This window comes from Rhea pennata, chromosome 15 (assembly GCF_028389875.1).
Source record: "Rhea pennata isolate bPtePen1 chromosome 15, bPtePen1.pri, whole genome shotgun sequence".
Lineage (NCBI taxonomy): Eukaryota > Metazoa > Chordata > Aves > Rheiformes > Rheidae > Rhea > Rhea pennata.
The window spans coordinates 13235927-13263220 of NC_084677.1; the positions used below are offsets into that span (position 1 = coordinate 13235927).

A 27294-nucleotide genomic window follows, 5' to 3' on the forward strand; every position below is an offset into this window, starting at 1 on the left:
AGAGCAGCTGGGGGCGGGGGACGTATACAGCTATGGCTTTGTATCTATTTAGAGGGTTTCTTTATAATAGCTACTTTATATTTTATATATAAAATATGAGAGCTATTACATATTATATATAAAATAGGTAATACATATAGGATATAACTATTATCTACTATATATTATAATTATATAATTATTAAAAATAAACTATATTATTCACACGCACATGTAAGAACATACATGTAGATATATTCAGACACATAGTTTTTAATGTCTATGTATGTATATATACACAACTAATATATATAACTAATATGTATATATACACATGTATATGTTTATATATATATACACACATGTATGTGTAATATTTATATGAAACATAATTAGATATCTAATTATATAGTGTGTGTGTGTGTGTGTGTGTGTGTGAATAAAAATGTTTATTTGAAACAGCTTTATATATAATTAGATAAAATACATTTTTTATGAAGGCCTCCCCCAGTGTCCGATTCCCACATCCCTGCTGTGTGCTGGTGCTAAGGAGCCCCTGGCAAGGAGGGGTGAGGGAGATGCCAGCACCTACCTGAACCCCATCTACTGCTTGCTTTTTTTTTTTTTTTTTTTCCCTCTCTCTTTAAAACGCTTTCTTAGTGCTACTCCAACTGAACATGACACTTCTACTGATTTGATATAATAATTTATTTGATCGAATGACATTTAGTACCACAGTTTTCTTACCAGTGACATAACATATACAGCTGATGTGATGATGGCTTTCATTTACAAACACCAACTTAAGAAATGCATCGGACAGTTCAATGTATTGTTCTGTTGTTACTGGACATAGTAATTTTTTTCAGATAAAAATTCAGCATGTTCTGTACAGTTCTTGGACTGACAGCCAAGAACTTCGCAATTCTCAACTTCCTCTGACTGCAGGTATTACAGCAGTCAAAACATTGTTGAAATGTCACTTTAAGCAGCTTTTTCTTTTTCTTTTTGCAAAAAATTAACAAGAAAAAAATTAAGAGAATTATTGAAAAAGTGCAACAACCGTTTTTTGTAGAAGCAATATATCCATCAGCCAGAGGGGCAGGAGGTGGTTGAAGGAGATGTGACCACTGGAGGGACTTGGAAGTGGTTTTACAGGGCCTGTTGGCATAAGTGAACCTAAAGTGCAAATCCCATAACCCAAGCTCGGGCTTTGCCTCATCCCACTGAGCCAGTCCAGCTTTTCAACCAATGTGCCAATGCAAAATGGCTACAAAATACTCTGCCCTTTCACTGGGATAGTGACCACATCATGACAGGTAATTTGGCATGAGGACCTTTGGTGGCTGGCAGCACTTGGCCTTTCAAGCCTTTTCCTGTCTCCTGCTTGGAGAAACCACCCTAGACAGCTGCATGGGGACCCGGCTCTGCCATGAAGCTGCAGGGACCATGCAGCCAGGGCTCCCCAGCACCCACTGACCCAAACAAAGAGCCTGTCTCTTGATTTCACCACCACTGTTTGCTCAAGGTCACTGAGCAGCAGAGGGAGAGCTCTGCTGTCCATCTGGGGCCAACCACCCATTTTTCCTGTTGCCTGGGATCAGGAAAGCACAGGGTGTAGGAAACTTTGCTTTAACCCACCTTGGGTGTCTGAGTCTTTTCCTTGGTGTGATTCGGGGCAGCATCGATGCTGTACAGATGTACGCCTCTGTCGGCCTGGCTCCGAAGAGTTGCCAAAGCAGGTTCAGTGAAGCTCCTGGCACAGCCTTTCCACACAGACACTGGCCACTGGCCTCCCAGCCCCTCCAGGCAAACTCATGCTGACCATGCAGCACTTGAGAGGAGGCATGCTGGGGCTGAAGGCGTGCTCACAGCACTGCAAGCCAAACCAGCCCTTCTCATTGCACTATTCCCTTCATTTCTCTTCACCTCGACTCTGCCCACCTGGGCTTTTGAGATCTTCCTCTTGCTCTCCAGGCACAGCAAGGTTCTCTCTCTCTCTCCTTGGCCTCCAGGATACCTTTCTCAGGCTCTAACTCCTGGTGCGATGCAATGGTAGGTGCTCTGCAGGGGGATGAACCTGAAAGAAGCCAAGCGCAGCTCCACTGCTCTCACAGCAGCACATAAGCATCACCTGGGCATCATGCCAGACTTCAGTGCTGGGGCCAACAACTGAGGGCAGCAACACAGCACCAACCTGGGGCTCACCAGCTCAACATGGAGGTGAAAGGGCAGAAACACCTGCTCCAAGGCCCTGCAGGTCCGGCTCCGACAACACTGGCTGTGCAAGACACATTGATTTCTCAACAAGCCCCTGTGGGCACAGTTTCTCCCAGTGCAGCTGCACTCGGAGCACTGCACCATCCTCCCAGCTGTCACACTCAACTCTCCGTGACCACCGCAGGCTGCCCTGGGCACGTGTAGTCAAGTGCCTGCTGACAGGTTCATTTTTATGCCTGTGGTTCACTTCTGACTAAGTGCTGAATTGTCCCCTTCCTTTTGGAGCAGAGGATAGCGGACAAGCACTGTACAGCGTCCTGCTCACCCAGACAGGCCTGCCTCCCCCTCTGCTTGCCAGCCGGATGAATCCGCAAAGCCTGGGATTCCTCGGAGGTGATGTTTCACTCTTCGTAACGGGCACTTCTTGGATGTGCACTTTGGTAAGCAGATAATGAGGCCAACAACACAAATTTCTGTTATTTGAAAATCCTGTTTGAAACTAGCCTATATATAACAGTACCATCACTTACAAAGTGTGACGTTCACCCCACATTAAAGTAATTTATTTATAATTTATCTCTATGACATCTGGAGGATTTAGCAACATTTACACATCATGAGACCATATAAGCCAAACTACTCTGGTTTTGTCTGAACTTCCTAAGTGGTACACATGCACCGTTCTTCAAGTCCTGGCAGTTGTGTGCCTCTACAGTAAAGACACCTGGCTGCGACCACTCATGGGCCTGTTGCTTGTAAGCTAGTACCTCACTCAGTTCAGCTCTTCTATGTCTAAAGAAATGCCATGAGAAAGCTAGCATGTTAACACCACAGACAGGCATCAACAACACAGGAGAGCCACTTCAAAGGGTGAACTGGGCCCAAATGCGCATTCAGGCAAACCAGTGACCTGCATGAAATCCCATATTCAAGCCATGCCCATCCTCTGGAAAGTCATCCTCTGCCACCCATCAAAACCAACACCATTTCCAATTGCCCGTTTTGCAAAACATACCACTTTGCCACCAACTTGGACAAAAAGACAGAAGCGGCTGAGGTACTGCACAGAAAATACTGTCCACAAGGAATAACAGGGAGGCAAACTTCCTATCAAGATCCTTTTCTGAAGCTGCTCGAAGGTGCTACACGTCCTCCTTGCTTTTTAAGGAGTCTGAACCACATGGGCCAGCAGAACACATAATGGTGCCTTCTGACACATCTCAGTCACCTACAAACTCCTCCTCTGGTTAATAGCTGCAATTCTTTATGGATGATCTTTATCTCATTTGGGGTTTTAGGTGCATTCTCTGTATCCCAATACAATGTCACAATCTCAGGGAACCAGAGTACCCCGTGAGAAAATGGTAGTGGAGAGCTAGGATTGCCACAGAGAGCCTGGCTGAACCGCGGCTGTCTGAACCACGGACGTCAGCTCACCTGAGAACAGCTATCGCACAGACTGAACCAGCCTAATCTAGAGGTCAGAGCATCCGAGGAGGTCCAGGTCCAGGTCAATGCTGCCTCTTCCTCCTGTCACCAGCCCAGGTGGCTCAGAGCTCTGGGAAGTTCAGATCCAAAACCTGAACCAGATTATATCCATCTGTGATCTAAATTAACAAAAGATTGCAGAGGAGAAAAAGCAGGTTACTCAACCCCACTCACCATCCAACTAACCAGCTGTTGAAATGCTTCGAGAAGGATATTCAGATGGGATAGAAGAAAAAGGCATGTTCTTTCTTCCCAAAGTTACCAATTTCCACAGGAAACCCTTTTGGTTTTGCACGAGCCAAGGAGGTTTCCAGAGAAAGCCCTGTGCCCTGAGATGGGCCACTGACACAGTCTTCATCATCCTGGGAAGAGTGGTCTAAAACCTGTTTTGCCACACGCTTGAGACCAGCTGTGTTACTAAAGGCTAGCGCAGGCCCGTGGGCCAGTCTCGTGCCACGTTGCTGATAGCCGCCTAACCCGACAACACGTGTGGTCTCTGCGGGAATTACCTACTGCGGTGGGCTACACAAAACGGCTGCACGTAGAAATGAAGCCTCTGGAGGAGCCTGGGCACTGCTGGAAATACAGCACAGCCAGAGAAATGATTTTTGTTATTGACCAGCATCTTCTCTGACATTTTGCGGCTGTCCTTCTTGGCTTCCAACATGATCAAGTCAATGATGAGGGGAAAGGGAAGTATTATTGTTATTATTATTATTATTATTAATTATTTTTAGCATTTCAAATAAAACCATGATGTGTTGTAAACAGAAGCTCATTCCTCAGGTCTGCCCAGTCCCATCTAAGGTTTATGCTTGAAGTGGGCTTCCACTGAAACAAAGACCATAAAGAAAATAAAGTTAAAACAAGGACCAAGACAACACCTGGCAGACAGTCAACACACCCACACAAGCCCATCCTGTGGATGGATGCCAGCCAGGCTTGTGTCCCAGCTGAACTCGAAAGCGTTCATACCCCAGTGCCACAGCCGAAATACTGCTCAGCAATAAACTTGTGGCAGGATGGACTGGTAAATCATGAACTCTGAGCAAAGCAGATGCCCTTTGATGGGGCAAAGAGGCACTAAAGCCTGAGAGGTCCTCCTCTATACCACTTACATACTGAAGGCCCATCCTGGACTAGCAAGTCCCTGCTGGAGTGAGACAGTAGATTTCCTTTCTATGTACTTGGCTTTCTGCTCCTCTTCATAACTAATGGATTGATCATCCTTATTACAGCACTGTGGACATCACCCCAGGCAGTGCATGCACATGGACCCCCTCATGTTAAGAGAGAAGCAGAAAGATACCATCCTCCTCTTCCAAATATACCCCCCTGCCTGTTTGAACAGCCTTTGCCTTATCTCCAGGCAGGGGAAGGGCTTCTCCATTTGGTCTGAATTTAAAGGAGAAGCAAGACTTGTTCCACTCCTGATCCCTCTTCCCATTCATCCTGTTTTCTGAGAAATAAACAGGATGAGTTTGTTCTCCAGGCCTAATGAGAAAACACACCTGCATATTCCTGAGGCAGCATCGGCCTGCTTATGACTTTCTGAAAGGTTGTAATCCATTCCAGCTGGTCGTCCTCTGTCTCGCAGGCAAAGAGGAATTTCCTGTCGGGGGTGACAATGGTTATCCCGTGCTGCCAGTGATTCCCCTGCGTGGATGGCGGGAGCCCTTCCAGGACCTTGTAGCTGTTCTCCTTGCTTCCGATGAACACTTCCCCTCTAGCAAAGGCATCCTAGAAGACAACACGTAGTGAGGCAGGAGCACTTGCAAAGGGAAGCTCAAACCCAGCTCACCCTGCAAGCCAGCATCTGCACTGCGGCCAGAAGCAGGTGCAGCAAAACCTTCTCTTGGGGCCGGAGACCACGAACACCAGTGATCTCCGAGAGCCTAGTTCTGGCTCCAAATAGATCCCACCACCAGGCCCATTGAGATGTGTGATCTCCAATCCCAACTTCAGGGGATTCAAAATCCAGCCACAGAAAAAACTGTGACCAGTGCATGGCATTTCCAAAGCACTTTTGGCAAATAACTGTGCTAGGTTACTACACACTGACACCAGGCAGATCCAGTCCAACAGAGACTCTTGAGTCCTCGATCAGACTGCAGGTTATCTCCTGCCGACAGCCCAGGCACCTCTCCCTTACCAGGGGATCTTTGAAGTACATGAGCCTCCGGTCGTCCATGGTGAACCATCGTTTCTTGAATCCTTCTGTTTGCTGAAGAGTCAAAAGGTGGCAAATTACACACCAAAGCAAAGCAGCTCCTTTCCTGCTAGACACGGCGCTGGAGTATCAGGGAGCTGGGGTTGTTTGGGGCCGATGCAGGGACCCAGATGGGCTGGGGGGAGTCATCAAAGGCTATCTCTGCGCCCACCCGAGCCAGCACAACCAGGGTCTGGGATCGCTGTACAAACCGGACTCGCAGTAGCTGTCAGTGCCTTGGGCAGTGGGGCAGGTTGCCTGCAGAATGCTTCAGCGTTTCTTTGTTTCCTTAAAAACTCAAAATATCAGCTTGTGTCTCATCCCTACTTACTGTTGCTTCCCCGTGACCAGCCTTGCCCAAGCACTGCCTGCAGGTCAGCCCGATCCTCTGACTAAAACACGGACCACGGCTGACACGGTTCACTACTTGCGAACGCGGGGCTCCACCTCGCAGGGACCGGAGACTGCGGGAACAAGCAGGCGGATGGCTGCGCTCTGCTCCCTTTGGTGCAGGGCATGTGTTTTTCTGCAGCCCTCCCTGGCTGTGAGAGCACACGCCTCGCTAGTGCAAGACAGCCCTGCCCAGGTGCTTAAAGGACTGCTCATCAAATGGGCTTCAGCAGGACACAAAAGTAATTGCAAACAGTTTCACCTGGCCTGGACTTGCAAAATGAGCCTCTTCTAACTATGACCATTCCCCCTCCCTTCCCTCTTTCCCCCTTTAAAATGAGGAAGGAATTTAAAGGTCAATTTAGAAACCAACTCTGGCATGGTTAGAAATATTTTCCCGAGTCTTAAATGCTGATTTCAGTTTTAAAAAAACAAAAAGAAAAAAAAAGAGGAAAATCCCTGGACTGAGCCTGTATTAAGAGCTGCTCTGTGAATGTGAAGACAGACGGTAACACAGAGCAGCTGGGAGGGAACCAGCTGCCAGGAAACCCAAACCTCGCAGACGTAAATCACGTAAAGCATCGGCTGGTTTACTGCGGCCACGGACCACTTCTGTCCATGCACAGGAGCGGTACCACTTTCGCAACGGAGAGCTACAACCCTGCCCTCTCCGTACAAGGATGCTGCCATGATAAACACGATCTCTACTGGTATCATCAGATGTTGGCAAGATAAGGAATTACACTAAGCTGGCATTCACATAAAGCTCAGGCCAGCGTGCTTACAGCAAAGGAAAAAAAAAAGTAGCCCATATCTGGCAAACTTTGCTGCTAATACAAGGAGAGTGAGAGTGCCCTCAAGTGCAGACGGGAAGATGATCACCGCTTTTCAAACGCTGCATGCCCCAGCTGCAGCTCGGCACCTCTGGACGCCGGCTGGGAAGGGGCAGGTGACCAGGCGACGGCCTCCAGGAGGGACAGCGGCCTCCAGGAGGGACGGCAATCGCAGCCCCTGCCACCAGGGCCCAGATCTGCCCAAAAGGCCAGCCCCAGAAGGCTTCCCTTGTCTTCTTGTTACCGTGCCCAAAGAGCAGCGCTGTCACCCGCCCAGGCGGTGACACCCTGTGCAAGGCTTGGGAGCTGCTCTGCACCTCGCAGAGGTCCTCGCTCATACAGCCCAGGGCATAAGACATCAGCGTTTCCCTCTCTGCAACGCAACGACCAGACTGGCACAGGCAACAGACCTGGACCGTAGGGTTGGGAGTGCACGTGGGGAAGGGGCAGGCTTGAAAGACTCCTGTATGAACGTTTGGAGCCATAAGGCTTCGCCCTGCAGAGAGGCTCTGCCCTCCAGCATTGGTCCCAGCAGTGCATCCTTCTCAGGCCTGTACAGGGAGACACACTTCAGAGGGACCGCAGAAATGTTCTGTATCCTACCTTTGGCCCCGTCTTCTCCATGTACCCTTCCTTCAGGTAGTTTCTAGAAAGCTTTGGCACCAGCTGGAGCAACCAAACAGGAAAAAAAAAAAAAAAAAAAAAAAAAAAAAAAAAGTGCAGCGTTAGATGGACAGAACTGGAGGGCGACACGCGCAAACTGGGAAACCGGGTGGCTATGGGCAGGCAGAAGGGAGCTGGTGGGAGGAACAAATCTGCTGTAGCTGCCACACGGGCCCCAGACCATGCGACTGCCCTCATTAAATGCTGTTGTCACTCAGCTAGGCAGCTAAGTGAAGAGCCTTGAGACCCCAGGCTAAGTCCTGCTTCGACTGTCTGCTCTGGTGACAAATCCACCCCGAATCCTTTGGGAACTGAGCTGTGATTGCCTGGTGGGCGACTTGCCTCACATAGGGGCCGGGAAAAAACAGAGACCTTTCTGCAGGATCCCGCCTGAGAGGGTTTCAGGACCTGCTCCCGGCCATGTCCCGGCACTGATTGGTCTCACGCGACTCCAAACCAGACCCCTTACACCAGCCCTAATGTGCCTTTTGCCTTTAACACTATTAACACCTGATGCCTGTGAACTCCCCCTTCCCGGAGATATTCCTGACAATAACCACCAGTGCCTGGGATATTTTTAACGCTGCTCAGTGAAGACAAGCCAGAAGCTGTGAGATCCTTGCAGATGCCTTTGAAAGTCTCTTGAAAAGGAGCTCACCAACACGCGGAGCTGACAGGGCTGATTAAACACTCCCCTGCCTCCCCCTCCCATGCCTCCTGCCTTTTATTTAAACAAGTTATTAATGGCTCAGCTTTCAAAATCAAACTCCTGCAACTTGTAATTCTGTCCAACGGAAAGCTCTGATCAAGCAGATATGTGCTTGAACAGAAAAGAATGCCCCAAAACACAACAGCCCAGAGAATCACAGAGCCGCTTTGTAACCAGCCAGAGTATCCGCGTCTCCGGCTGGCGGGCAGCGAGCGGCTCGGCATCCCACACGGACGCTTTCGGCACCCTGGCTGGCTTGGTGGCTTATCGGCCGTGCGGGAGCGGCGGCGGGGGGATACGCGCCCCAGCTCAGCACCGCAGACGGGTCCCCGGACACTCTGAGGGGCTGCTCAGTTTTTCAAAGTCATACATTCAACCTTGCTAAATGTCACCCTCCTCTGTTTCCCCCATATACTAATCAAAGAGAAGGGGAAGATAAATAAAAACATCAGTAGTTCATCCTCCATCAATACAAGTAGGTGAACCAACCTACCTCCTCATTAACTGCTGGACAAACTAGGGACTATTTTAGGCCTCTCAGTTTTCTAGGCAATTCTGTGCAGATGAACCAACCAATTTTAATAATACTAGAAGATGTGGAGGGGGGGAAACATGATCAGGGAAAGAACACACTGCCCAGGGACTGCACTGCTGCAGTGGGTTGATGAGGCTCTCGTTACTTTTTTTTAGTATTTGCCCACTTCACCTAACTACTTGTATAAAATGGTCCGAAGTCCTTCACGTGGGGGTCTGGACACCAGCTGTGGGACCTTTCTCCTTCCTCCTCCCCTCACTCTCCCTCTGGGGTGCGTGAGCAGCTCCCCAGCACCGTGTGAAGCTGCTGCGGCACAACTTGTAATACTACAGCAACTGCCGTTTACAGAGACACAGCTTCTGGCGCCGTATGGGTGACAACGCTGGAATTACTCACATGCATGACTCACATTTTGAGTTTGAGCATGTGTGTATGCATGTGTGTGCGTGTGTGTGCGCACAATCCCAGACACAGAGGGTTTCCAAGGCTGCGTGTTGTTAACAGGTGCTGCACGTGGGCTCTACGTCCCACCGCAATGATTTCAGCGCAGGAATTATAAGGCAGACACTGAAGAGCGGAGCCTTCTCCGAGCTTTCCAGCTTGTTAACAAGATGCTAAAAAAATGAGTAGAGGAAAAAAGAAGAATGCAGGAAAACTCACATCGACATCGCTGGCTCCAGGGAATGCCACTTGTAAGTAATGAAAACGCGCTGCCCGTATGGCATTGAACCAATCCACAATTTCCTAACAACGAGAAAGAAAAGCAGCGTGAGTAACACGGGTCGGCACACAACACAACGACACGATCCTGCCGCGTTTCATCTCTCCCGACGCTTGGTCCCAAGCGACGGAGCCCAGTTTGGCACCAGCTCTCAAGCTAAGCCCGGGGCCCCCCTGCCAGCGCAGACGAGCAGTGAGCCGCTGTGCTCGCCGGCGTCTCCCCGGAGCTGGCACCAGACAAGCCCCAGCTGCGGACCCCAGCAAACACCCAGGGGCTTTCTGGAGAGGGAAGGACTTCAGGATGTCTCTGAATGGGGAAAAACAGTATTTGAAATCCAGTTCAGCACCCACACCTGACTCCGTATTCACACTGATGCTAATCTTTTCACGCTGTTTTTCTTCGCAAAGAACAAAGTGTTTGCACCCAGCAGTGACCAGCTGGAGAGGAGAGCTGGGATCTCATGTTGATGACCTGGGCCCAGCGGGTTCGTTAAGCCCTACAGGCAGACAACTTTTGCAAAGCCTCCCCAAAACAGCAGTTATTTCAAGTGTCCACATTGGGAACCAGCAGCGTCAACTGCTTAGCCCAGGTCAGCACTGGGGAAACACCGGTGTGACACTGCAGGGCCCCAGCACCAGTAATACCCAACATTAACGCCCCCCTTCATCATCAGACCTGTAGGCTCACCCTGCATTACATGGTGGGGGAAACCAAACCACAGGAGGCCACGAGAGCTGCCGGACAACCTGTAAACACAGGCTGTGGAGGGAGGAAGGCGACCGGAGAAAAGCATCGGAAACCCGCGCAGCCTGCTCCGCTCGCCCAGCGGATCCCGGCCACCCATCCCTCCGGCGACGGAAAACCGACTGCAGGCAGGAGGCAAGACGGATGTTTCAGCACCTGATTCCCACTCAAATGCTGAGGCCTTACAAGGTAGTTCAGTGTTCTGCTAAAGGAGGGACCAAATCTCTCTATCTTGGGCTTTACACTGTGTATGTGAGTGTTCTGTGAAAAATCAATAGCGATATTGAAGTCCCAGCTGAATTTCACAGATGCTCTGGCACTTCTTCCTTTCCTTGGCAAGGATCTCTCTCAGGTTGTGATGTTTTTTTTTTCCTCAAAATAGTGGCAATTTAATTGTTTGTTTAAAACTCATCCATTGATTCACCTCTGGTGAGAACTGCAGAGCTAGGGCTGCACGTGATGTCTCTGTGAAGGTTTCACTGAGAAATGTCGTATTCATTTTGAGTAAGTGATCTGCACAGGGCACTTTCAAATACTGCCTTACATTCGAAAGGAATGGGCAAATTAAAGACATTTTGGAAGGGAGATGTAACAGCTGTCAGCACCTGGGTGCTCAGCTGCGAGGAGCCCGGCACTGAACTATCCAGCTGTTATTAAATACATGTGAGCATCGTACTTCACACATCAGGACACTTGCAATGAGCCAGACCTGATCCTAAAATAAACACTTGCAACTCTTTTAAGTGAGCCTGCTGTAGCATAGGAAAGACCATATCAACGAGAAGTCAGCCTCCAGTAAGATTTAAACTTTCGTATGTTTTAAAATAATTGGAAAATAATTTGAGATCTCAGTTTTACAGAGTCAAATTTGAGATTTCTCAAAAATGGTCTAATGGGGCAAATACCCATCATCTAAGAAGTAAGATGCTTTGCTTTGGCTCATTAATCTATTTCAGATTGAAGGAAAAGAAAACGTACTAGGATATAAACAAACGTTTCGAAAAACACTGACCTATTTGTCTGAGGTTCGACTCACTGCTTGCTTCTCTACCTGCAGCAGCTAGGCAGACCCTGACAGCAGCAGAAAGAGGATCAGCAGCAGAAATTGGCCTCTAAAGCTAATGATGACCAAAACAAGCTGGAGGTGATGCAAAGTAAGTGGCTATGTTAAAGTTTGTATTTCATATGAACATCACCAAATGGCAGCTCTGCTGTTAATACGACTTCTTGTCCGAGGGTGGCCTCCTTGACCACGACGTGGGATAGGGCTCGCCCTGCAGCGAAGCAGGGGGTGAAACCACCATTGACTCCAGACATCACACTGTTCCTCAGAGTATTAATCCCATTACTGGAGGGAAGAGACAACAACAACTTTCTTTCCACAAATGTATACTTGCGTATGTAACCCCAAAAGACTCGATTGCTAAACGTGTACTGAATTTCCTGTGTGTATAATTACGAGTAATACTGCAGGTGCATAAGGAGATTATAGCTGATGTATTAGAACAGCAAAAAAACTGCTCAGTGTTTTTAGACAGGCAGATAACTTCTCATTAGCAGAGATTCCTTTCTCTGCTTTATGTCTCAGAGCGAGCAGAGAAAATGAACTACTGCCAGCACCTTTGCAAATAGCTCTTCTAGGCTCTCAACTTCTTCCTAATTTAAGTGCCACTGCTGGCTCCCATACCACATGCCAGATTACAGCACCCTTCGAGCCCTTGTCCTGAACCGGAGCCACCCACACAGCAATTCCAGTCGCAGACTAACAACCCCGGATAAAAATGCAACTTCTCACTGTACCTGCTGACTCCAGACTGCTCAAAAATCCCTGAGGCTCAAGCCACGGACCCCGCAGGTATTACTCCTGCTGCTGCTGCTCCCCATGAGGGCGGCCCTCATGCCCCCTCTTTGCTTACCAAAAGCTGCTGGTGTTGCTTAAAAAAGGAGGAGTGCAGGGGAAGAGGTTTTTGCTAGCTTGCCCAGAGAAGATGCAAAGATCTGGGTTTGCCCCCTAAAGGGTGGCCTTTCTTGGAGAGTCAGCCCACATCTGAGGATCTTAGGGGCAATAGTAACGCAAAAGCAGGGATGGCAGAAGCACACTGCAGCTTCCCCCACTGCTCCTGTGGTGGCTTGAGGCAGAAGTCCTGTAGAGGGAGCTTCAGCCACGGAAAGAGACTCGGAGCGGTGGGAGACTCGCTCAGAGCGCTTCCCGTCCCGCTGTCGCGAGCGGCACCAGTGCAACTGGGTTCAAGTATATCAGAACAGGTTTCGATGGCACAGCCCCTCAGAAACATCTCTCAGTCCTCTCCTGCCAGCTGTGCGCAGAGAGCCCCGGTCATCTTGCAAACAGCTTAACGCGGTTACTTGAATTCTGCATTTTAGGCTATTTCTACATTCATTTTCAATGGACAGAAGGCTCTGGTTGTGTATCACCATCTCTCCACTGCCCAGACGGAGACTTGGGGACAGGTAAAGGGCCTATGTCTCCAAAGGTTTTCACCTTCTGCACTGCATCAGCAGGGGAGGCAGACAACCGAAGGGAAGGGGCACATGTTTTTGCTGTAACTTTAGGATGAACTCCAGCAGCTGGAGGCCAGGACGGCCAAGGCCCAGCTCTCTGAAACCAAAGAGCTGTGTTCAAGTGTGATGTGTGGCCACGGACACAGGACTGAGACCCTGCAGTGACCCCAGCAGAGCAGGTCTGCTAAGCAGATCTCCAGCTCCAAGGGAGCCTTAGGTCCACCCCGGGCTGCTGAGAACATCTGCTGGTGGGGAGGCACGCAACTTGGATGGACTTTCTACACTGTGGAAGTGCCGGGGTGTATCTGCTTCGGTGGCAGATCCCACACAGGCTTCCAGTCTCCCTCCAATCTCTACGCTTACCCCAAGTGCGTGAACTTCTCTCATCCCTCACTCAACCGCACGGACAGAACAATTTCAGGGAAGTCTAAAGAAGTTCAGCTCACAAGTTATTGGGTAACACCAGGAATCTTCCTGTCACTGCCACTGATATGAAGGCAGAGCGACTCCACTGATGTCCGCAGGGTTTGACCGTGAGTTCAGACTAGTAAATCCTCCTTAGAGCAACGGGCTGAACTTCACAAACCCCAGTTCCACAAAGGCCACTGGCAGAGAGGTCAGCATTTTAAAAACAAAAGTAAATGACAGTAAACTCCTGACCTCACTCCTTGCCTGGGTGTCCCCACATCCATCTTTTGGCCCCAGGGCGAAGGACGTCTCTCTTCTGTGTGCAGCTGGGCTGAGCAGCTTGTTGGAGCTCAGCAAACCAGAAACGGGCATGACGGTGCGACACATCCTTCTCAGGAAAGAGCGTTTTTTTCCTCTTTTTCAATTTAAATCGTTACCAAGGAGGTAACAGACAGCAATTTGAGCGATACGTCGCTGTGTTAAACCCGCACCTGGCGAGAAGGGCTGCCTGCCCTGGGGTACAGCACCCGTGCACCTCGTCTCTCCGAGAGCGAGGAGGGGAGGGTAAATTTGGGGGGAGCTTGGCCGAAGCAGCTCACAGAGAGGGGCAGAATCAGCGGTGCTCCTCCCTGACCGAGGCCTGGGGTGCAAGGGGAAAAGGATGCCCAGGCTGAACCAGGCACGAGGCTGAAGAGACGCAGCCCTGCTACTAAACTGCTGTGCGCGAAGCCGTCGGGAGGTGTGCAGGCACAGTCAAGGGGCAAGACCTGCCTTAAATGGCAATCACTGCTTTCTTTTTACATACAAATATAAAGCGAGTGCCTTCCTTTATATTTGTATATTCAGCAGCACACAGAGAGACACACAGTCATCATAGGTATATTATGCATACGTATATTGTACTTATGTGTGCGTGTATGTTACATGCACATTTTTGAAAACAAGCTGTTTTCAAAAACAAAAACAGGCAACGGTATTAACTAACCCAGCCTGGCACTGATTTCTTCCTGAACTAGCCACAAACTGCATTTAACCTCTCTGCAGCACAGCCCTGCCAGCACAAAAGGCTTCCTCCAGGTCTCCCTTGCAGCCAGAGTGACAACAGACAAGAAATCAGCTTTGCTCATCTTCAAACCAAGGAATTCCTGGGTTTTGGTGGCATTACTGGCCAACCAAGTCTGGAGATGAGCGACTGGGCTAGAAGCAGGGACTGCTTATCACCAGCGAAGCCGTCTGGCTCGCCGTGCCTGGGTGAACAGAGAACTGGCTGCGCACAGCCCTGCGAATCCTGCCGTGCCTGCCCACGTGGGATTGCCTCCAGAAAGCCTCCCTGACGCACAGGACCCCTTTGCTGAAGGTAACATCAAAGGATGAAAGCCCTGGGACAGCCAGCGGAAAGTAAGGATGACATGAACGTGACAGCTTTAGGTTCTGGCTAAGCAGCCACTCCAGGGCCACTTAAGTTTTATGGTAAGCCCCAAGTATTCGGAGGAGGGAAAAATGGAGGGAAAAGATGAAAATGAGACTGTGAGATAGCACCCACTACAAGCCCACCCAGTTCTGCTCACTGAACACTAATCTGTGGAGACAAGAATCAGCCACAGAAACACACTTCTGGTAAGTCCAAAGGGCCATCATTACACCTCGGCACTGATCTGCATGGTGTTCTTACAGGCTGACACCCATCTGACACCCTCTAGGAGGGCTGGGACCTGACCCCTGTCTCGCAGCACTGGCCTTGGTGTCCCACTGTGCTCGATATGCAATGACCATCCCTAGGCCGGGCAGGAACCCTGCTTCCTGACACCTCCCCACAGAGACAGAATGGGAATAAAGCAAGATGATTTAGCTCAATGCAAAACATGCACGTTTGCCTTCTGGAAAGCACAAGACAAGCAGAGAAACAACCAGTTCCTCATGTCTCCTTCAATCCAGTTTGCTCCCCTCTTGCAAGCCCTCAGATCAAGTCCACTCAGCTCTCTCTTCTCCATTCACCTTGTCTCTGCTGGGCACAGAGGAGCTTGCCTCAGAAAAGCCTCTGCCCCCTAGGTCTTGTTTCAAGCAGAGAAACAGCAATTCCCTTTCAAGTGGGGGAAGAAGGGTACATATCTGCCCCTCCTTCCAGACAAGCACTGCAAAAAAAATTATGGCTTGATCAGAGTTTGGTGTGACATGGCCAGTAGCTGGGGGAGTATCAATCCCACAGGCCTGCAAACAAACCTTGCTCGTTACTTCCACACTCTCACCTTGCCGTCTTCATGATAGACAAAGATGTTCCTTGTGCTATTATCCTTCAAGTAAGTGATCTGTAATCCATGCGGGTTCCCTATTTTTGCAGGCTGGAAAGTCGCATTTAAATGTTCGATCTTCATAATTGCTTTGGGTTCTTTTGCCTGGAAAACACAGTTGAGTGAGCAAACACCTGAGAATCAGCTTTCAAACAAGCAAGCAGTTCTGTTGGTCCAAAAAAATCTATCACAGATTTTTTTTTAAAAAAAAGCTACCACAGCAGAAGTTTTTCAGCATCAACGAGTGGTTTCTGCCAGCCTGGGAAACTCTTTTTCTATTTTGGAAATTCAGCAGAGTTCATATAATGTTCAGAAGGGGAGAAAGATTTCAGCCCAGAAGGATGGATGGGCCAGGCTTCAAGTCAGGATTTTGTGCTATACAGACAGGCTACTTTGGCATGCCTCCTCTCCCTGCCTCTTTTCAACTGTTTCTTGACTCCTACATCTCCTCCAGCCTTTTCACCTCGTGCTAATGGCCAGCATTTACACCTGGATAAGCCCTATAAAAGGGGAAAGAAAAATGTTCAGTCAATTCCCCCCCCCCCAAAAAAAAAATCAAACAAAAAAACCCAGACTGCTAACTAACAGGCCAGGACATTTTCTGCATCTCAAGTACCCATAGCAAGTTCATCTTTGCCCTAGATAGACCAACCATTATGCTGCAAGCCCAGGTGCTAGGCTGGTAGGACACACCATGCCCACTTCCACACCAGCCCCATCCTTTCGCACGAGCTATTGGCCTCTGATTGGCTCCACAGTGTGCTCTCCAAACTGGGTACTCTCTTTCCTGACAGAAAGAAACATAAATACCCTACAGCCCACTCACAGGACAGCTTAGCCCACCCATGAGTCTGGATCAAGCCCTTGCAAGCACCAATCCCACCTGCTCCTTCTGTGGCAGCTCTCAAATTTCTGCAGTTTGTCTTCCTACAAATCATGTCTAGAAATTCAGCACCCTTCTAGGACTGCACAGAGAAGTGAAGTGCCAAACGTGAATAAAATGTCTTTAGAAATAAAGATTATGCTCTTGGCAACACCGGTTTTAGGCCATGCTAAGCCCCCTGATTCACACCTGAAATTAAGTAGATGAAACCATCCCTGAAAACCAATTCCTGCCTTCTCAGTGGACATGAATCAACCCAGACACAAAGCCAGCAGTCTCCAGACAGTGGCACTCGAGGTATGGGTAAGAGAGGCTCTAACTCCCTGGAAGCCAGGTGGCATTCGGACATGTTTATATCTCTTTATTCTGCTTAAATGGGGACAAAACCATATGGATTTTTTAAAACAAGTTAACCAGATTTATGATTTGGGGATCTGACTAGCTTCAAAGCTGTTCTGTATCTTACGTGTATCAGAGCTATCGCTGTAAGCTCCAAGAAGAACAGAGACACACACGTGTGCACACACTGACAGAAATGGAGAGGGTTTCCTCTCTTTCAGGGGTTGCCTGAGACCATAGAAGGAGGTTCAACTGACCACCACCACAAACCTCTCTGCCAAGACTGGGATGTACCCATCTAGGTTCCTCTACGGGTGCACGGACATGCTGGTTGCTGCTGAAATTATGGCCAAAACCACATCTCTCTCCCCTCAGAGCCCTCTGCTCCCTGGGTTGCTTTCTTGGCTGGAACAGGCCAAGACCAGCTCTGTGACCAGGACTGAGCAAGCAGTTGTCCCAGCAGCGGGCTGGTGACGACAGTCAAAGCAGCAGGTGGAAAAGTGTGTTACCTACAGCCTGATACAGGCACGCAGCACCTGAAGCATCAAGAAATAAGACCATGAACATCAAGAAACAGAAGATTCCTTGCTAAAGCCACCAGCCGTTCACTGCACAAGCTCCTCCACTGCCGGGGAAGGCAGGCGGCAGAGGGGGACGTGGCAGTCAGATCACCGGGGACAGTCCTGTACCCACATCCCATCAGCTGCACTGCAGAAAGACTGCAAGGAGGCAAAGCAGTCGTGGCGGCTGTCTTTTTGTGTGGCTGTTCTTGGGGTTTTGCTGAGATTTAGGTGCAACACACACACACCTCTCGCTGTCCACGCCACAAGCCCAACCTGCATTGCAACAGAAGGTCTCATAGCACTGATGGTCACGCAACTAGACTGGGGCACCCCAGCGCCAAGCAGAAGTCCCTGCCCCAGGGAAGACGCAAGTGTAGCTTTGGGAACTTGGGGACTCACCATGGATTGAAAGCCGCTGTGGATGACTGGGGTGGGGGCAGGGGGGGGAATCCCAGCAAAGAGGATGTGTTCAGACAGGCCAGTTCCCACTACGGCCTCGTGGACAACAAAGTAAAACAACTTTAAACTACTCAAGCAGTTAATAGCAACTGGATCAGGGCTGCTGAGACTTTCACTTCTCCCTAGGTAATGACTGGTGCTCTCCTACCCACAAGACGACTGCACCGCACACACAAAGCCGAAAAGGAAGACGGCACTATTGATTTACGCTGGCGGCTGGGATTGGAGAAGTGTGATGGATATTCCCCGTCTTGGCACGGTGTAGCCAAATGACTGCCCCACACAACGCAACAATTACACTAAACATTTTAGAAAACTTGCTAGTGGTTCAGTTTGGGCTACTGTCACTGTTTTATGGGAGCTTGTGGCTTGTCACAGGAAGCTTGTACAGCTATCACGGCCCTTACGCAAAACGGTGACAAATGAGGAAAACTGCACAAGAGAATTAGCACTGAAGAGGGAGGATGTAGGGGAGGGACGACAGACAACCACCCTCATACTGATGGTCCACCCCGATTCTCCTCCTGTCCTGGCACAACCTTCACAACCCACTTCCGACACCACAAAGCAAAAAAGCCAGCTAACAGCCCTCTGCACCAACACTGCAAATCGAAGAGCTGCACTTTTACATCCCCACACAGGGCTCTGGGGCCAAGGAGGCTGATAAACTTCCTGCCTTAAGGGAAAGACTGTGAGAGAAAGGGTGCGAGAAAGAGTGCGAGAAGCTGATGAAAGGGCTCATGGGATGGAGTGCAGTAGTATCTGCTGCCATGCCTCTGTCTCTGCGTATGGAGGGGGGAAGCTGTTATTCAGTGGGTTCATATAACCCTGCTTCATCCAAATGCATCGGGCAATACTCCTATTTCCTAATGCGCAGAAATGGACCCCAGGCTGCAGGCAGTGGGTCAGCCAGCCACCAGCTTTATCTTGCTGACTTGTCCCTCCATGCTTAGAGGCATCAGGCTCTCCCATAAGTAAGACATATTGGAGGTTTCAGGGGAGATGAAAAGGTCAAAGGAAACACCTTTGCTTCCTCTGTTACATGCTGCAGAATAGCAGAGTTTCTATCCATTCACCACAAATGCAATTTTCATGGTAATAGCTCACTTACAATAGATGCAATCTGCTCTGGGAAAAAGACACAATGCTTCCATAACCTGACCCTGGAAAAAAAGAACCTGAGACCTTTCCCTCTGGATCATTTGCCACATTCTTTAAGGACAGTTTCAATGACACTGAGGGATCTGTGATGCCTCTATCCCTTCTGTAACTTGGTAGGACACAGGTCACAGGCTGCGAGCAGACACTAGCTTTCCAGTGCCCTCTACCACCTGAACTGTGGGGTAGGTGCCACTGCCTCACTGTGAGGTGGTTCCACCTTCAGCAAAGCTAGCCACAAACACAAAATCCACGTCAGATGGATCATGCAGAGCTACAGCTGAGGAAAACTCCTTCATTGGTGGTTTAAGAAAAGCCTTTTTTACTTTAAAGGGCAACAGAGCAGGAGTATGTGAGGGTGTCTCACCAGCACTGTGGTGGAGAACAAGAGCACCTGAAGGACCATATCCTATTAAAGAGACTGGTAAACCGTACCTAGGGCCTTTCATCCTAAAGCAAGCAGCGACTTGACCCTCATGAAATCTCTGTGACTCTATATAATAAAACGGTGGCTTGGGAATTGCTTGTTCAAAATTGCTCATACAGTTGTGATCACATATCCCCATACAGCAACCCCAGGAACTCACGTCATTTTTGTTGAAGTACTTCAGTGCACCTTCCCTCTCTGATAACACAAATTTTCGGCTTAAGAACTGTCCGTTGTCACGTCCTCTCTTCCACAGAAATCCTTCTCGGTATCCTGCAGCAGAAAGGAATTGCTAAGAACCAGGAATAACACATTTTATTTTAAAGAGAGCCTGGGAAAAGGAGAATGGTTTCAACATAAAAACCGAGCAGACCAAATGCACGCATGGACAGTGCAAGACGTGACAGAAACAGCCCTTCTCCCTCAGATCTGCCCGTCTCATTCCGCTCTTGCTCTTTTTCACATCTTGCAAAAAGCCCGTCTTTCACAGATCGCCACGCCGCGATGCTGCGACATGACAGGCGAAGGAGGATTAGCACCAGGCGTCCCACTTGGCAACACAGGTGAAGGCTTTCCACGGCAGACCGCAGCCCTCCAGGGGCTCCCCCAGGACAACCCTTGCCACAACTCCAGGAGCGATGCTTAATTTACTCATGTCAGGAGTTTTTGGCGCGGTTCCCAGAGGATGGTTGTCCGTATCATGGCAAACTGCACCCGGGCAGCTGCGTGCCTTTGCTGGCAGTCTGCTCCGAGTGGAGCGGTTGCAGCACCACTGAAGTCAGTGACACTCTTCTGAAATACATCTCTGACACAGAGAAAGGGAAAAAACACAGCTCCTTCCACTGCCTTCAGCGTGCTCTGACTGAGGAACTGACTGAGCCAGGCTCAGCACCTTCTCCCCTCCGAGCTGGGTCATCCAGCTCCCAGGCACTTTGGCCAGACAGTCCCAGGGAGCTTGCACAGCTGCTGGCCAACCGTACCTGCTCCATTTCCCTGGACATCAGACCTATGGGTGGATTTGCTGCTCATGAAGAATGCTATTTAAAATGAGTGTGCCTTACTTAAAAATCAAAAGAGCCAGAGAAAGAGAAAAAAGGGGGGAAAAAAATCTAAGCTCTAAAATCTGAGCACCTCAAATAAGAAAAGCATTTACAACTCATTACTGCTGGCATCTGCAATGTGCAACAGGCACAATGTGCAAATTATCTCGCAACAAGTTTTTTTTTTGATGTTCCTGTTTCAATATGCTTCAAAAATAAAGAAATCCCAAGAACTCTCCAATGCAAGCTTTGTGAATATTAACACAGCACCTTGATTGTTTTCTTCCATTTATTTAAGATATAATTGTATAAAAACCCCACTGAAAGTGTAGCCTTCCTCTCTTAGTTTCACTCTTTTTAGGCTTTTGTTATTGGCTTCCATGAGCTAGGATTTAAAAGTTAAGTATTAAATGTTTTATAACAAATTGCAACCGAGTAATTAAACTTTCTTAATGCCCAAAGTGGCTATGGAATCAGCAGGCAGCCTGTCCTCCACATACATGTTATGAATCAGTGAGGTACAGAAATTCCTTATTCAACCCATTTTCCAGACAGTCATCCTCCTCACGTAGGATTTATTTAAACCACAGACAAAAAGATGAGCAAAATCCCCTCAACCAGCTCCTGAATGCTGACTCTGCTGGTACAGATTGTATAAAATATCAAATGTTTACATATGAGAAAAATGTAAAGCCAAAAAAGAAAAAAAAAAAAGAAAAAGAAAAAAGAAAGAAGAAGAAAGCACATACACAGATGCATTTAAATATCAGAAAAGACAAAAAGAAGAGAGACACAGACAACCGCTAAAGCTGCTCACCAAACCAAAGGTGCCGTTTAGCTAAATGTGTCTTTGCTGATAGCCAAAATACCTGTTTCTTTTGTCTGCATTTATGAACCCCTAAGCCAAATGAGTTCTCCAGATCCTCAAAGAGGCCTTTACTGGCTGTTAGGCAGAGCCATCGATGTCTGGCATAAACAAACACAATGGCAAAAGCTGTTGCTAATGCTGAATACTAACTATAGAGATCATCATAAATCCAAAATGCACATCAGGCTGCTGGAATGCAGGACTGCTCATAACTTGATACAGATGTAAGCAGTGGAAATACTTAAAGCTGTCGGCAGCTTTTCCTTTGCTTTTTTTGTTCTATTTGGGTCATAAGTTACAGCTTTGTTTTAAAAACGCGGGGCCTCATGCTGCCCTCCCAGAAAGTGCGTATGGTGCCACCCAAGAGGCAGCACATGGGTCTTCCTCTCGCAGCCCCCAGGGAGCCCACTCTCATGTGCTATTTACAACTTTCTTGTTTTGGACACGCACAGGCCCTGTGCAGCCAGCATGCCCATGACCCAATGCCCCTGTTAACAGGGACTGCACAAACCTCAGCTGGGAACAGCCACCTCAACCCTGGCAGCAAGCCCTGAAAGTCACTGGCCACTGGCCAGCTGGGTCTGGGGTGGCCACCCTATTCTTCCTGGGGCTGCTCACTGCGGCTTTGAGACACCTCGTGCGGCCCATACAGCCTAAACCTACTGAGGTCCCACAGGCAGCAACCACCCTCGTCATCTCGCTACAGCCAGGACGAGAAACAAGGTCTGGGAAGGACCCTAGGGATCACCCAGACCTCACATCTGCCATCACAGGTCCAGTGCTCAAGCGATTTGATTGTGTCTTGACTGAATCAGTTGATGTGTTCATCTGCCCGGTTCCCTCCCCGGTTCGTTGGGGCTGGTTCTCAGCAACTTCAACACCAAAATGGTCAGTGGAGTGATGTGGGACCAATTCAGGGCATCTCTCAGCAAACTAGGCTTAGGGGTACTTCGTGTCCATGAACCTGCTCCCCTGGGAGAGCCACATTTGTGGCATCCTGACGACTGTCCTACAGTTTCAGCCGGTGAGTGTGGGACACATGCCAGCTCCATGGGGAGCATCGCTGCCCTTTCTGCAGGCAGTGGCAAGGATCTTCACACTGCTAGCAGAGTTATGGGTGCGAAGCTGTGGCTCTGCTCCACTGTGGGGCCTTTGCTTCCTTCAGGCTTGGAGGAGACTTCATCAAAACCAAGAGCAGAACTTACTAATTCAGTCAACTAAACGACGAATTCATCCCTATACAAACTCAAACGATGGGCTTTTTATATAGTTTTTCTGTTGAGAAAACATGACTAACTTACAGAAGACACTTACAATATTAGAAAGAAGAGTCCACAGCAAGCAGAATTATCCCACTCCAAGATTCAAGTAAGGGGAAGCAGCTCTTTGAGCAGCCAAGAAAGCCACTAAACCTAGCCAAAGACAGCAACATCCAACAACAGAGCACGAAAGGCACTGAGAGATGCCCTAGGACCTTCATCACCATCATGGTACAAATTAATTCTCATCTTTGCAGGGATCTGAAGCTCTGAGAGATCCTGAGTCAGACCCAGATACCTACCAGGCTCAAAGCAGCAGAAGTGCTCCACACACCCCAGCGCATGGGACAACAGCTCTGAACAGGAGCACAGCCCTCTCACTGAGGCTGCTGACAGCAGACAGACAGGCAGTAGACGATGCCTGGCTGATATGTTTATAAAATGCAAGATTTGCTTAACATGAAGCAGAGATTCTTCCTGGCTTCTGATGGCTGGCGTTTGCCGACTGCTCTCTTGAATAGCAAAATGTTAAGCAGCTTGTCCTCAAAGCCGCTCTGTGTGGTTTAGAAACCAAGGACAGACAGTTGCTATTTCCTGAAGGGTGCCAATACTTAAAACCAAGCCAATTGGAGCAACGGGAGAGTACTTCAAAAGCCATTTCTATTCATTCCTTTAAACCGGAGAGACAGCTTCAGAGCCTCTCAGCCGCGCCGCTGCGGCTGGCGTCGGGAAGACACCAACATCCCACGGGAGGCTGGGCAGAAGCTCGGTTTGGAGGAAAGGATGGTGTTAATTAAGAGAGACAATGCATGTAGGACAGTGACATCTCCAAATGCAAATGCAAGGTGAAACAGAAGAAAAGACCCATCTTTTCCTTCAGAAATCCCTGCCTGGGGTTCATTCAATTCGGTAGCATATGCGGGGCACAGACACCAGGGATCAGAGCTGCTCAGGTCTCAGCAGCCAACACCGCAGAGCTCAGCTCCAGAAGTTTTGACTGTGGGTCTCATTCACTCATTCTTCTTGAGTGTTTCTTTATAGGTATCTGACTGGTTAGGTGTAAGGGATGCTTCAGTCATTTTTAATTAAATTTATTCCTGTCCCTGCCACCTTTTTGATGATTTTTCTTGACTATTAAGGGTTAAAGAATAAAACTGTTCTGCATTTTCCCAAACAAGATCTCAAATAATCACAAATTTTCCAAATTCCATCCATCTTCCACCCCTGGCAGATGGGTATCACAACTGTTTTATATAACAATGAGGAAGCACAGAGAAATCTTAGTTTCCCTGACCTCTTTCTTATATAGGGACATTTTATCATTTTCACGTCCTCTTTCCAACTCTTCGTGTCAAAAAACAGAATTTGAATTCTACTCCAAGGGAGAATCAAATGAAACAAAACAAAACAACACCCTCCACTCCCTCCCCAAAAAAGAAAACCTAAGCATTATCTCTTTCCTTAGTTCACATGCCGGCTCTCTCCAGAATGATCGTCTCTGCAAAAGAGCTCCTGGCTGCTCTGACAAAGCCAGCTGCTAATTTTGCTATACTCTGGTACAGATTTTCATAAATCTTTTTGCTTGCTTCTTTTCTTTCTTTCCTCCTTCAGGGCTGTGTCCTTGGGAGCTGCTCTGCTCTGCCCCAGTCTGTTGTCTGCACCCCTGTCAACACTGTTAAGCGCTGAACACAGTGAATTGGACTTGAACTGAACATGAACTTATTCAGGTTCCCCAGGCAAACATACTTTTCCACAAGACACATCCTCAATGTTTGGATCTAAAAAATTTTGAAAACAGCTAGAGAAGGGTTTCAGAGATGACACTCGCAGCAGGCTGAGCAGGGAAGCAGATCTCAGGCTGAAGGACACCAGAGCTGGACCAGTGTCTACCTAAACCAGCTCTCCTCGTCTCTGCGGGCTGCACTGCCTTAGCAACAGCTTCATATTTAGAGATATCCGGCCAAACTGAGATCTCGCCCTCACGAGGGCTGCTCTGCTTACAACAAAGCGAATCGATGTGCAATCCCATGCCACTCACTGGTGCCCAGTGCAGCCCTGCCAACACATCTGCTTCCTTTCCAAAGCGCAGAGCAGAGGATGCGGCTGCCCACCGTTGCTGTGCTCAACCACAAGCACCCGGCCGTTACGGCAAAAAAAGGCCACCTGATGGAAAGCTGCAGGTCAGGAGCCGCAGGCTCTCTTTAGCTAACTGCTCTTGGGTTACTAATGCGACGGCTCTTCAGCTGTCAAGTTTTCTGCAGCACTTAAGCCATCTGCGAAGAAGAAAAAAAAAAAATCAATCACTTGCTTTTGTAGGCAGTCCTGGCAAAAACCTGGGACATCTATTAAAAAAACACCATGCAGTTGTGGCAAAGTTAGCCAACAAATGGCACCTAGTACAACCTGAAACCACACAGCCAGAATGGGTAATTTTTGATCCATTACATAGTTTCCAAGGTAAAATGGCAGCCAGAACTCCTGGGGAAAGAAAACTGGGTCACTAAATCGGTTCACCAAAAAGAAACCACAGTAGGGCCCAGGACTAGCTCCAGACTATTGTGCCCAGAGCTCTTCCAAGCCAAGTGTTTACCAACAGTAACACCTACTAGGTGCCCTCTTCTGCACCAGCTCTCCCATCACGCAGGAGGCACAGAGGAAGCAAGGTGAAGGATGTCCCAGCAAGGCAGCCCAATGCAGACACCACCTTTGCAGCTGACTTCCCCCAGCGCCTTGTTCAAGTTCCTTTTCTTTAAAACCAGGGACAGTGCTACTTCCCCACCTCAGAAAGCTCCTGTGGTGCTTAGTTAATGTTTTTTTTTTGGTCTTTATGAGAATTTGAAATATAAGACCAGTATTTTAGTTTGAGCCTTTGTTCTCAGAGAGGAAAAAAAAATGTCATGAGAGAAGGACAAATTCAGTGGCTTGAAAAAAATAGATACATAGACTTTTCTTTCTCTCATCCCAAGGAAAGCATTATAAACTTGGCATTAAATCACATCTGCTCCTCAGTTCCTTTGGCATATCTGTTTTGCAAGTTCACCTGGAAACAGATATCAGAACTGATTGCTCCCATGAAGTTCCAACCTCAGCAGTAAAACCAGGCCTGGCACAAGGCTTTTAGGAGCAGCATGCGAATGCATCCAAAGCTGAACATAGCCAATAGTGCACTCTGTTGGTTCTCTCCTTCTGGTCTCACTGCACGACAAAGCATGGAACACTGAAATAGAGGAAAAAAATGTACTAGTATGTGTAATCACATTTTTATGGAGTTTGGGCTGGACACATCCAACCACAGAAACAGATTTCCTTTCCTTTAAGCAGTCAGGCAAAGTGCTTTGACCCTAATTCACAGCTTTGGAGATGAAGAAGATTTAAATACAACTACATCACTTGGCTGCTAAAATTACAGAGTATACATTGCCACTTCTGCTATATGTCAGGAACACAGTAGTCTGCTAATATCAATATCGTAAGATGTTAATTAAACTAGAGTGGTAGGTAGGTACTTATTGCAGATGATATGTCTGCTTTTTCTGTGAGGTTAAGAAATTGCATAATTATTTGAAGCGGTTGACTGGAGAATCCCTGACATATTAGACTACAAGTGACAGCGAATGTCACACCCTCCTTCAGCAGAAAAGGACTGAAGAACACTCCCTTCAGAAATAAACTGTGTCATCCATGAAGCAGGATGCTGGACTGAGACGAAGGCATATGCTAAGCATTGAAGACTCTCTTACTGACTGGGCAGAGCTCTGAATGCTGTTGCAATAAAGCTGTAAACCTCTTGTTTGGCTGTATCAGTTTATATCGTTTGGTTTGATTGTTGTAAGTTTTAATACTATTTCTTTCCACAGCATTTGGCCACCATCAAAGCGAAATATTGCAGCGGCTTCAATTTGAATTTTTAAGCATTTGCATTCCAATCAAAACCAAAACCACTTAACGAAAAATCTTCTTATCTAGTGAAAAAGCCACCATCTGTCCAGAGACAAACGTGTCCTCCCAACAAATAGAGACAGTCCCCTGAAGTAGCAAGTCTCATCAAGGCCGGTCAGTCAACTGAGAGTCTACAAGCAAAGCTGCAGCTAGATCACTGGTCTACTGCATGATATGATCAGCTTTTTCTTCCTTGTCTGTAGCTGTGCTAAGAGCTCATAACTTCCCTGCAAATAATTGTACAGCCACCTCTGAGTGAATACACATACTGTTGGTTCCATGTTCACCAGTGCAGATACAAGTGTATTGGAGACAGCATCATTTACACTTGTAAGAGGAAGTCGGGACCTCAGAGGTTTGCTAACGAGAATATATCTTTTCCCTCTGTGGCACTAACTGCATGGGCCAGGTGGGAAGCAACCAAGAATTGCTACTGTTCAAGCACAGTTCAGTGCTTTGTAAATGAAAGTCTCAGTACGGGGCAAATAAGCAAATGCTGAGTGATCCTGGAAACCAACTGGTCTCTTTGCCACGGAAGCTCAGCTAGGACAAGCTCAAGACACACCAGAACACCTTACAAGTAAACAGCTGATGTGTCTCATGCCTTCCTGTTCCCTTGCTAAGTGGGAATCCCCTCATTTCCCCAGCTGCC

The 27294-nt window shown here is 48.3% G+C and overlaps 1 protein-coding gene across 3 annotated transcripts in view; it reads right to left on the minus strand.

Annotated features, from left to right (window-relative positions):
* Nucleotides 1-700: 700 nt before the first annotated feature.
* The window catches only part of ADAP1 (ArfGAP with dual PH domains 1), a 75373-nt gene continuing 48779 nt past the window's right edge, over nucleotides 701-27294 (minus strand). The window contains exons 5-12 of one of the 3 annotated variants that reach the window (XR_009959964.1): nucleotides 19697-19809; nucleotides 15666-15812; nucleotides 9687-9770; nucleotides 7723-7785; nucleotides 5840-5911; nucleotides 5199-5427; nucleotides 2177-4518; nucleotides 701-2059 (exon numbers count right to left, since the gene is read on the minus strand). Coding sequence is in view for 1 of the 3 variants with exons in the window: in XM_062588144.1 (XP_062444128.1) it covers nucleotides 4490-4518; nucleotides 5199-5427; nucleotides 5840-5911; nucleotides 7723-7785; nucleotides 9687-9770; nucleotides 15666-15812; nucleotides 19697-19809 (737 nt within the window). In the remaining 2 variants the exon portion in view is untranslated. Of the gene's footprint in view, nucleotides 4519-5198; nucleotides 5428-5839; nucleotides 5912-7722; nucleotides 7786-9686; nucleotides 9771-15665; nucleotides 15813-19696; nucleotides 19810-27294 lie in introns of all 3 variants that reach the window. The other 2 variants (XR_009959965.1, XM_062588144.1) reach the window with 2 other exon arrangements.